At 44.3% G+C, this 12,092-nt stretch overlaps 1 protein-coding gene across 1 annotated transcript; it reads left to right on the top strand.

The window, feature by feature from the left end:
* Positions 1-578: 578 nt before the first annotated feature.
* SUMO2 (small ubiquitin-like modifier 2) lies at positions 579-6,118 on the top strand (the record flags this gene model as incomplete). The annotated part of the gene is made up of 3 exons (XM_010142603.1): positions 579-710; positions 3,833-3,904; positions 5,434-6,118. Coding segments are annotated over 3 exons (267 nt in total), but the record flags the coding sequence as incomplete, so codon positions are not given.
* Positions 6,119-12,092: the final 5,974 nt, after the last annotated feature.

Genomic DNA, 12,092 nt, shown 5'->3' with positions numbered 1-12,092 from the left:
CGTGGGCGCGGGAGGATCGCCCTCTTTCCTTGGGAGGGTTTTTCTCCTTAAACGTTTTCTGGAGGAGAACGCTTGGCTCTTGAGAGGTTTTGTCACCTTTTCAAACGCAGTCCATTAAAGTATCTTGAAGTTTTCTTCAGAAGTACCTCAACTGATAGGAAAAAGTTTGAGATAGAGCTTGACAGTGGTTGAGATCATCGCTGTCACGTAAATACCGATATTCCTTCGGTTGAGAACTGTGGTGTTGTGAACTATTGATAGAAATAACTTACAAAAAAGAGAATTGTTGTGAAACAAGTGGCCTAGTAAATCTTCACTGCTACTTTGCATGTTAACCAGTCTCAAGAATGATAACTGGTACGAGTAGGGTTTGGGGGTTTTTGTGTGTGCCTTTTAAAAAATATTTTCAAATCAAAAGTATTGACCTTTATTTTCTAATTCAAAGTTTCAAGTTGGCAAACAGCTATAATATCTTTGTTTCCTCCTTTTTAGTGACCTGTTGCACTTTGGTAAAATGTTAACTTCTTGTTTCACATCTATTTAAAAAAGTGATTTTTTTTCTTTTATTTCCTCAACAGGAAGGAGTGAAGACTGAAAACAATGACCACATTAATCTGAAGGTGGCAGGGCAAGATGGATCTGTGGTGCAGTTTAAGATTAAGAGGCACACACCACTTAGTAAACTAATGAAAGCCTATTGCGAACGACAGGTACGGTTCTTGTGCGATCGTCAGGAGAAGTGGTGGCTGGGGGAGAGGTGATCTCCACGGAGATGGAGGAAGACAGCAAAGTTTTAAAACTATGCAAACATGGAAAATGATAGATTTTAGACAAACTAACGGTGTTGTGGTGAGTGTATTGTTCTTAGGATCTGTAGTAGAGGGGGCTCACAGCTCTGGGACAGGACACAGGTAAAATAAAGATCTGTTGTCGCCTCTGTGAAATCCGCACTATAGGTGTAGGCTCTTGTGAGGCAGCTGTTACTCTGCTGCTCGGAAATACTAGGATGGGAAGGGTGGGCTAGGAACCTGCAGTCACGATGGAAAGCAGAGTGATAAGCAGAGATGTTCTTTTAATTGAGTAACTTCTTGTTCTGGTCATGGACTTCTGATTTCTTAGCTTAGTAGGACTGTATTGAGATGAGAGAATATCAGTGAGCATCCCAGGGTTTAATGGTGTCTTATGTCTAGCTTCAGAAGGAGCTTGTCCATTAAATGATGAGCTTTGTTTTTCCGTTGTGGCCTAGCTGTCAAATTAATCTGCTGAGGGACAAAAAAATGTTCAGCTAGTGGCACCTGCAGCCCACCTTGTAGGCTGCAGACAGCCGCTGCAAGTTTTAACACCATGCCTATGAGAGTAGTGTTATTTAATGCTTTTTTCTGACACTTTTGATGAGGAACATTTTGTCTCTGCCATCCCTGATTTTTTCATGACTGACTGCCTGCAAGAAGTTCCAGCTCTGCAGAAGCGTTTAGAATTTTTCTTTTTTTAAACACAAATATTCAGTGATGATGTTGAATACAATAAACCCAGTATAAAATATTGAGGCAACTATTTCACTGCCAAGAAAAATAAACTGTAATTCATATATGGAGTAGTAAAACCTCTTTGGTTTACCCTTTGCTGCAGCAGGATAGGGATGCAAGTAAAGACAGGGAGAATTGGCCTTTCCTGAACAGGGGAACGTGTTCTCGTAGGGGAGTTCTGAGGACATACTGGTGAACATTTGAGGCGTGGGCTCATTTTTGCTACTTCTGTCGTACAAACTCGTGTTATATTACATAAATGACTATGTGTTGCGTTTTCAAAACATAAAGTGCAATTTTATCTGCCTCTTTGGAGTTCAAGGATTGGTTAAATGTTTCTAAAGTCCTGGGAAAGATGATTTTAGAAGGACCATTCATACTTCAGTTACTTGGATACCAACAAAAGTAAGATTCTAAAACTTTTCACTGAAATGTCTTACTTGCTTAGAAAGAAACCCCAAAGCAACAAGAGCTGCAGGGTAGCGGTTGGAGACAAAAAAACAGTCTTCAAAAGGGGAGATGTTGTTTCTGATCTGGGGTTGAAGCTAATAGGTCTCCACAGGATATTTCTGAGGAGATGAACTTGCTGTTAAATTCTGTTTCTTATGTACTTACCTCTCAAACTTTGTTTAACAGCATTGGTTTTGTGTGTCTCTGAAAGGCAGATTTTGTTTGTGTTCCTAACTGGGCGATTCCAGTCTTAAAATCCTTAAGCTGTGGACTTCTTCAGGTTTAATTTTGGAGAGCTAGAAGCAGTGTATAGTAGAGAATTTACCAGCTTAAAACCAAAATCATGTATTGCATGTAGTACACCTAAAATGGAAGTCACTAAACCTTGAATGGTCTGTTTAGGAGATGAAGACTATTTGCTATTACTGTAAGTGGAAAAAATGACCCATGGAATAGACTTAATTTTTGTAGGTACCAGTCTCACCAAGGTTCAGTTTTTCAGTGTGTTTTCAGCTCGCATTTATTCAGCTCATAAAGTTGCCAGGAACCTGCAAAAAAAGAACACTTTTAGAATAGGAAAAACCTATTTTAAGAAACAAAATGTCGGAGAAATCGGCTCAACCCGAATGGTGCTGTGCAGAAATCTGTTGCTGCCATGACACTTAGCCACATGGTTTTCTAAAGCAAGATGATGTTCCGAGCGAAGTCGGCAGAATCTTCATCGCGCTAGAGAAGGCTTTCTGCTGTGAACTGTAAAGTCTTAACACAAAGTTTACTTACATTCTTTATTAAAATATTTTTCCTGACAAATCAACTTGTCAGAAAGAATCGCTGCAGTAAGTTTTCTTTTGTGCGTTACATCTGCTCTTGGGTGGCAAAACAGAGGCTTCTCTCCTGACGCAGAGCTGCCGGAGCAGCCCTGTGCAGCGCTGGGGTCACTTCCAAGCCAGGTAGACTTGTGCTCATAGACACTGAGTGGAGAGAGGGGATAGAAACTGGGGAGGTAGACACCCCAGGTGGGGTCCTTCATTCATCTTCGTTCGCAGAAGGTGGAGTGCTGTAGAATGGCTTTGGAAACCAGCCTGTGATTTGAAGCTTATGCTGTTAGTGGAAGGGGTTGCTGCCTGCTCGTTACCTCTGTGAATGTCTTGGCTCAAGCGAGAATGAGAAGTCATCTTCTGGGGATGGAAGAGGCCAGCAAAATGGCTGTTGTGTGGTAGAAATGCTAGTTAAATGCTAGTTCAAACTACTGCTTAGTAGTTTCTGCAAGTAGAAGATTCCTTTTTTTTTTTTTTTAATAAAATTGAAGCCGTACGTGGAAAAACTTTGATCTGTTGATTTTTTGTTAATGGGAATTCAAGGTCTGAAAGGTTCCATGGCCTGCTCTTCGCTGCTGCAGACTAATAAACGATGGTTGCACTTCTGGAAAAAATATTTGAGAAAACCTTTGCTTTTGGGGGAGATCAGACAGGAGTATTGAATACTACTGATTAGCAGTTGTTACCCAATTTGCATCTAATTTTTAAGTGAATTATGATTAAAAAGCACTATAGAAGCCCAGCCCCTTGGGGCGAGACCTGTGCCGGAGGAGCTGCTCTCTTTGAGCGGGTGGTCGGCGGGGGCACTGTTGCCTCTCTTAGCTCCTGGACACAAGGCCGTGTTAACACAAAACAGATGGCAGAGGTGTGGCGGGAGAGGCCGTAAAGTCAGTGCGCGAGGGGAGGACAGAAACTCTGTTGTGCCTTGCGAGTAGCAGCTTCTAACGATCACGCTGCAATTGCAGCGACGCGTTCAGAGAACCGGGGAATTCTTCTACACCAGCCTCACTTCCCTTTGTGTTACTTCTCTTTATCCAGGGGTTGTCAATGAGGCAAATCAGGTTCCGGTTCGATGGGCAGCCAATCAATGAGTCAGACACACCGGCACAGGTAACCCGCAGCACGAGACGGAAGAACGGGCCTTGGATTTGCTGCAGGGGTGCATGCGTTCTGAAATCCTTGTGTAATTGTACGGGGTAGTGATAGAACTTCATCCTTTGAACCATGATTTTGGTAAGACTACTTCAGAGTTACTGGTAATGGAGTTAAGACTTTAGAGGGTTGGACAGTAACCGAATCACTGCAGCAATAAAATAAGAAAATGAAGTATAATGTACAGAGGGTGAGTCATGTAAAACCGTCACTTCATTGGGTCACAGAATCGGTAAGTTAAGAATTATTTTCTGAAGCAATGGCTTTACTTTTTCTATCCAACTTGTCAGCGTGTGATCAGTGCAAACTCGTGTTTGTAATACACAAGTTATTGCTGTTATAATTTGAAGCTCTGTTTCAGTGGCATGACCTGAATGGATCCTGTGAAGTTTGGGTTGTCTGTCGGTAACTGGTTAAAACGAAGGTCACTCCAAGAACAGACTGGTTCACCGTGACTCTGGAGCTGCCCTGTTCTGCTCCATGTCGTTGTGTTTAATTGGCCTTTCCAAGCGATGCAGTTTCATACGCTTTTCAGAATTGCTTGTTACACGATAGAGGACACTTATTTTTAGGAGGTTTACAGCTGATCTCTGTTCTTCGTACAGTTGCTCCAAAGAATGTGCCTCTTATGGCCACATTCTATGCAACTTTTAAACTTACAATACTGATAGTTGAGGCAGCAGGGTGCTTTTCTCTCCATCCTTGTTATGCTGGCACTAAGGGTCAGTCTATTTATAGCTGTGGTAAATGCCATAGACCAGTTTGTTTTCCTGGAGCAGGAATTGAGACTGTTGAGAAAAGTAACTTAGGTTAGTTACAGCATCTCCTTCGATCTTGGTTCAGTTCTTGTCAGTAGTTAACATTAACATCCCAGGAATATCAACTGTAAAAATTACTGTGAAAAAAGAGTCTTAAATTAGTGAAGTATTGCTCCTCCTCACTGGCAGTTTGTTAAATCATTGACCATATAAAGTGTTTTTCTTTTTTTTTTTTTGTGCTTGCTGATGCTCGGTTTTACTGCCTGCTTGAGTTAGGGGCCTTAATTACAGTCTCCTTCCTTCAATGCTGTAGCTGAAGGCATTTGCGCGTTTGAACAGCAGCAGCAACGTGGAATTGTGGCAGTGTTCTAAGGTGAACAGAGGAGGTAGATAGGAGAAAGCAAGCGCAATGCCAAAGGACGGAACAGAATGAGAATATTACGAATGCGGATCTTTTCCGCAGCAGTCGTGCAGCGTGCCCTAGCGTTACGTATGAGAGCTCCTTCTGGGACAGCAGCTCTCGAGTGGCTCTTTTTCCCCCGTGTAACTTCATTGCTTTTGAGCTACGGTGAGTTGGTTAACTGTACAAGGTGGCGATGATGGAGGGAAGCAGGGTGGTCTGGTTAAGCAGCATGAAAAGTAAATGTCAGGATAGGAAATATAAGAACCACCAACCTTTGGTAGATACCTGAGAAGAGCTGAAAGCCTTTTTTCTCTTTCCTGCTGCAGTTGGAAATGGAGGATGAAGATACAATTGACGTGTTCCAGCAGCAAACAGGAGGATTTTACTAAAAAAACCCCACAAACACACAAAAAAGGAACCTGCTCCTTTCCTCTCCAGAACTGTGCTCCCACAGGCGACACATCCACAGTTAGAAAAATGAGACTTGGTTCAGCCACATCCTGACTACTGCAGTATAGTTTTCTCTCTTCTCTCTCTGATTTTTTTTTCCTATTTCTTCTATTGTACATAAAGTAACTGGTGTATGTGCACAGACATAATGCATATTTTTTTTAACTAAATGGCCAATGGTATGTTTTGATCAGCATTTAATGGAGATGGGGTGGGAAAACAAACTGGTTCTGTGAAAATGCCCCTTTCTCCGTTAGTGGCATGCTCCTTCTACTTTTATCTTTATATTCCAGTAAGTTATTTTGCTCTCACTGTTTAAAAACGAAAACCTTGCATACCTTGTTTGATTGGATAATTTCAATGTTTTTCTTTTATCATTGTAAAACCAAGGACAATTTTATAACTTTTTTGTACGTAGCTGTTACATGTAGAGCAATCTCTGTCTAAGTAGGGGTAAATTACTCTTAAAAAAAAAAAGAAAAAGAAAAAAAAATGATCCTAGGTAGTTTTCCCTTCAAGTAAAGCGTCTTGTTGTTTAAATAAACTTCTTGTTTAAAATAACCAGCTTTCTTTTATTTTTCTGTGGAGTAATAGTACTCAGCACTTGAATTTCTTTCTCTGCAGCACTTTATGCTTCTCCGTTCTCAGCTTTCTCTGCGGTAAGTAAGCACAATCCCCCTTTGACAGTCAGAAGACTGCTGGAAATGAAAGGCTGCCTTGAGCCCTCTCAGTCAGTCAGTGGCTGAACTGGATGTAGAAGTCAGTTTTGTTGTCTTTATTTTGTGTGCGTGTGTTCTAAGCCAAAAATGTTTGATTAGGCAACTGGGCTACTTACTGCTGTCTTTGGGTTGAGCTCTTCTTGTCAGTCTTTAACAGAAACATCAATATCATTGTCTCAGTAGCTTATTTAAAACTGTATTTCAATCCTTTCTGATGTAAACATGAAGTTAAAAAGAGTAAATAATTTTGTTAACGGCACTTGGTTTACCATGGTATCAAATGGGAGATGCTTGGAAATGTAAAGCGAAAATAAACCCGTGTTCTGGTTTTGGGTGTATTTAGCTGTGGTGGCGCAGATTCCAAGCTTTGCTTTACCATTGCGGCGTTCCTGTTTGAAAGGGGAGGAGGCTGGAAGTACTGGAGGGAGCTAGTGACAGTGATGTTTCTCATGAGTCTCTTCCTCAAGGCTGCTCTTGTGGGGTTTTCTCATGGCGATGTTCAGAGGTTGCACTAAAGCCCATGGAACATTTTGTACCTGTCCACTCAGCTGCCCCAGAGCGTTCTCGGGCGGTCTGGGAAGGTTCCGGTAGTTTGGCATGTTTGCAGTAAGTCAGCTCTTGTAGGTGGTAACCTCATCGTTAGCAGCGCTCGCTTTTTGGTGGTAGTTGCAACAGTGAACTCCAGAAGTGGTTATTGCACGCCAAGCCTTTGCCTGCTGCGTCTGGAAATTCTTCACCTGTGGCAAGATGACAGGTCTGTACGTTTAGCTGAGGGACAAGGATCCGTTTGACTCGTGTCCCAACTGAAGACGTTTGATGCTACATCAGTGGCATCTGATGTGGCTGTAAGAAGAACAGCGCCTGCTTTTGCAGTTGCTTTTGAGCGTGTAGCTGAAGGTGTGGTCTCCTGTAAGCCACTGTTTTAACTCCAGGGGAGTCTGCTGCCAAGCAGATTGTTTCTTACTCTGGTATGTATCTTGTAGACTCCTGTGGTATATTGCAAGGTTGGAATTCCCTCTTGTGAGCAGATGGTTTCATAGCCAAACCGACAGGAGAAACCTTTGAAATGAAGGGAGGTGACAGGGAATGTATTTCATTCAGCCTTTCACAGGTTAGACGTAGGGTACGGTCCTCTTTGGCTGTCGAATTGCTCGCTTTCAGCCTGGCTAGGCTTCTGGTAATGGTGTGTAAAACTCTTAACTTGATGTTGTGCCAAGACTTTTCCCAGTGTTTTTTACCTTGTTAGGCCAAAAAAGGTGTTTGGACTTGCGTTAGTTTCTGAAGAAAGGGTGATGTCTCTTTAAGTGCAGGTTTTTGTCAGCCCGACCTAAGACTGAAGCTCAGAACTCCCTGTCCTATCTTGCCTGCTGTTTTTTCTTTCCTGAGGCAGTGTGAATTCAAGTGACAGGTACTGAGGAGCATGCTTTCAAAGCCGGTGTCTTCATCTCCGGAATTAGCAAAGGGGCGCTTCCCCTGTCATGATCATAAGTGCAGGCTTCTTGTAGCATAACGTTCCATTAACAAAGCGAGAGCATTTAACCTGAATTTCGATTATCCTGCCAAAATTCCCCAGTGCAGAAACGAACAACGCAGGCTTTTGTACCTTTGAACTGTTGTGGCAGCTTTGGGAATACCCCTGAACTTGGCATAAATTGGAACTTCCTCTGGTCTTTAGCAACAGGCTATTAAAAAAATGCAGAGGCATTGGTCACCTAATCTCTAACATCCTCCTGCTCTTCACCTGAGCCCGCTCCTTGTATTTCAGCTATCATTCCTCTGACAGTGCCAAAGGGGGTTTCTGTCAGATAGTGACTGCAATCAAAAACTGATAAAATCATCTTTTCTGAAAGAAGTTCCCCTGAATAGATAAAAATCAAGAATTCTTGCTCAAAAGATCTCAAGCAACTTAGTTCCTTAAGAACCTCAAACATTTAATTTCCATTAATCCAGCAAGCTGTTAAGTGGAGCGGAACATTCTGGTACGTGTTTGTGTACACAGCACTGCAGAAATACTAACCTCTCTTTTTTGAAAACTATTTTTTTAGAACTCTTCCTGCATGGTCTTGCAAATACTCTCCTTATGGCAGAGCTTGTTGCTTGATGCTGCTTCTGCGCTGCGGGAGAACGTGCCTGTCGATTGCTGTGTGCTGGGCCCCAGGTGTTTCTGGCTGTGAGCTGATCTTCACTAGGAGAGCTGTGCTAGGGTGAGGGTCCGGCAGTGGTGTGGAGCTCCGGGATGTAACAATCCGCATCCCGTGGTGTGGAGTCACTTGGCTGTTTGGGCTGGCTGGATCTGCAGCAGGTCCTGAGTTCATGCTGGAAGCCGAACGGACTGCTGGAAGTCCGTGTGTTGGAGGAAAAAGGAAATCTGGGCAAAGAGGTCTTGTCACACGAGTGGGGAGGTCAGATTTTTGTGTTTATTAAGCAGCTGGGATCTTTCCAGAGCCTGGGCGAATCCTATTGTTCCCCACAATTTTCAAATATGTATTCTGAAGCGATTGCCATGCAGTGTAGTTAACACTCTTCTCAGGTTTTAAATGAGAAGAATGGAGTGAGTTGTAATTGCTGCCTTTAGTGTCGGCGGGGACTTCAGTCCCTCAGACAGGGTCAGGCGTGGGATGTAACCAAAGGGGTGACCAGAACAGATCGTTTCAGGCTCTCGTGGTGCGGCAGTTCTGTTGGGGTTCAGGGGAGGTGATGACAGGCTGAAGGCACAGTGGCGTTTGGTGGGACTCTTCGTTGAAAATCGGTGCCTCAGTTTACCTGCGCGCAGGGGCTGATACCGTTTGTAGGGCTCTTGTGAGGATCAGTACTGAGTAGCCTGAGAGGCTGGTTCAAAAGGGGTTCTGGGAGAGCAAGGCTGTTCTGAAATGGGGTGTGCTGAGCCACCACGAGTGTAAGGCAGCGCTCCACCTGGTAACACGAGAGGTGGCTGTGCTGGTGGTGCTGCCAACAAAAGACAAATCCCTGAAGCAGAGCTAGGATAATTCTTGCTTCGAGATAACTACGATGCAACGCCATGGTCAAAGCTAGATTATGTTCTTGCAAGAATATTCCTGTCTAGTATGTTCACGCCAGTGTCGCAGAGTGCTGCCGTTTTGTCTGGGGGTACCAGTTCTACTGTGACCGTCACCGCAGCATTAATGACATGGTGTAATGGGACTGGCTCCAGGAAAGAGACCTCCTGTGCTCCAGCCAGCTGGAAAGAATTGGGTTTCCAAGGAGTAGCCATTTGTCGTCAAAACTAAAAATGAAAACTAGATGATTCCTTGATCATCATCTATTAAAATGAAAGTGAGCAATAAATTGAAGGATTTTTTTTTTTTTTTAGAGTTCTAGACTGTGGCCTCTTCTCAGGGCACTTGTATCAGCTGGTGTGGGGCAACCTCTATTAAAATGAAAGTGGGCAATAAATTGAAGGTTTTTTTTTTTTTTTAGAGTTCTAGACTGTGGCCTCTTCTCAGGGCACTTGTATCAGCTGGTGTGGGGTACTGAAAGACAATCTAACAGCATTTAAATAACCCAAATTATTCCTAATTATATTAGCACTGTAATGAGTACATTTATTGAGGTTTGTTCATTCTGGCTGTTAACTGGTTGCCAAACAATGTGTTTTGACAGTGAATAATTTAATCCTCTAACTTACCTGGTTTTTTGGTACTTGGTGTCCGAATGAATCGGCAGCCCAGCACCTCTTCCTGGCGGTTAGGCTGAAGGAGCGCGAGGTAAATATGAGATGGAAGACTGGATTTTGGTCCCTGGTTTCAATTTTTGGTTGGCCTTCAAGGTGCTTGATTACAGAGGGGTCCTGGTTTCTTCACCAGCAGCTCAGGACTCCTTAAGAAAGGGATGTTCTCCAGAGGGACATGGGCACGAGGGAAGAATTTTGTGCTGTTTTGGTGGCTTAGGTCTCTTTGAGCATCCCGTCCGTAGACCTCTGAGCCCATCTGATGAGGGATCCCTTGATTAAGAAAGCTTCACAGTTTACGCAAACCCAAGCAAGACAATGCGCAATGAGAGGAGATCTCCGGGGACTCTGTCAGGACTCTGCCGTCCCTGCCCAGCGCTGCTGCTCTTCCTTTTTTCCCACTGAGGAGCAGTGCTTTGGGGAGCGCTGCTGGATGCCCAGACGAGACCAGCAGCGTGCACTGGCCGCTCTGCTTTTTCTCTCTCTCAGAACTATGTCTCTGCAGCTCTGGGAGGAGTGTGGACGCTCGGACTCCAGCTTCCTTCTCAAACAGTCACTCACTGTTACGGTTTACCTGAAGATGTGGAGAGGTGCTGAGACAGCTTCGACAGCTCTCTCAGACGACAGCATCTGCTTGGTGGGACAGTCCGCTGAATCTGTAGGGCACTGGCCTTCCACTGCGCGTCGCTTCGGATGCGAAAGGCTTTGACAGCTGCAAATCCAGCCATAACAAAGATTACTTATTTGCCGTGCTTACTTTCTACCTTCAGCTGTGAAGGACGACAAGACTGTCAAACCCTCTTTTTTGTGCCTGGGATAAAGAAGGAAAGCTCTCTGTGTCTGTGCTGTGAGTAGTAGAGGCTGGTGTGAGGAAGAGACCTCGCTCACGGGAGGATGACCAAGCGGAGGCTTTCCTCAGCCCGATGGTATCTCTCCTCGCCTAACCCTCGCATTGCCTGGAGTCTCGTTCAGACTTTCAGATGCTTTTGGCATTCGCTGCCAGTTGAATTTCAACAGCAGGTGGAATTGTTTGGTGTCTGGATTTTTCAGACAGCTGCTGAGAATTGTTGTGGTCACATGTCATCATCCTGGGAAGGATGGTGAGCCCTGTTTCTGTGGCCACCTTCATAAACCACTTCATCTTGTTAGGGGTAAAAAAAGCAGCAAAGCAGCTTTTATTTCAAGCCTATCCTGAGCGAGATCAGTGCAGTCCCTTGGAAAGAGCAGAGGTTTAGTGCTGTAAAGCTGCATGTTAAAACCAGCTTTGTCAGAGGGAACGGGTTCTTCTTCATCTTGGCTTTAAGAAGTGGATCTGTATGTCTCAGGGGTACGAATTTAAGAGTCAAATGCTGTGGGTTTGAATAAAAAGCATTTAGATGACAAAATACTTCTGAAAGTTCCCGAGAGAGCAGACGCTTACCTGTGTGCAGGTAGGTGTCATCGACTTCTTCATACCCAAGCCTAAGGGAAAATGGGATTAAAATTACTGTGTCGCGTGACTTAAATTCCCTTTAATCCACCTCTGCAAAGAAGTGATGCAGCAGAGGATTCCCTGGGGACCTAAATAGTGCTTGGGGCTTTTCGTTTTTCTTTAAACAATATTTTTAATAGATCCTAGATTAGGAAAAAAAATATACAGTGTTCCTGTTTGTGCAGGTTTAGCAGTTAAGCTCTCTCCTGAGCTGTGTCAATATTACGGCTGGTGGCAATCCAGACACTGTACACCTCTTGATGTAGGCGGAGTCAAGTACCACGAGCAAAGCTTGTGTTTTCCGGATAGAAGTGTTTTGGGGGTATTCAGGGCTCTGTTACTACTGCCAAGCAGGAGGGTTGGATGGAACAGATGAGGGTTTTCTGTCCTTTATGCAAGTACTAATTAAAACAACAATTGCGTGGGAGGACCTGATGCGTTAATTCCGGAGTAGAAGGTGTGGTGATCGAGGGTGCTCTGTGGGAGGGGTGCAGGGAGTCACCAGTGGGAGGTGGCACCGACACCTGGTGATTTCCGTGGCGGAGGACAAGGGCCCAGGAGCGCTGCTCTCCAGGCGTCGCTGGGCGCCGCGTTCCACCGTCCACGTCCCAGCACTCGCCGCGTTTTCTCGGCGTAACGCGCTGCTCCAGAACCCTC

This window comes from Buceros rhinoceros, unplaced genomic scaffold (genome assembly GCF_000710305.1).
Source record: "Buceros rhinoceros silvestris isolate BGI_N320 unplaced genomic scaffold, ASM71030v1 scaffold42178, whole genome shotgun sequence".
NCBI lineage: Eukaryota > Metazoa > Chordata > Aves > Bucerotiformes > Bucerotidae > Buceros > Buceros rhinoceros.
The sequence above is the reverse complement of the archived record's forward strand: the minus strand, read 5'-3'. Positions and strand labels throughout refer to the sequence as shown.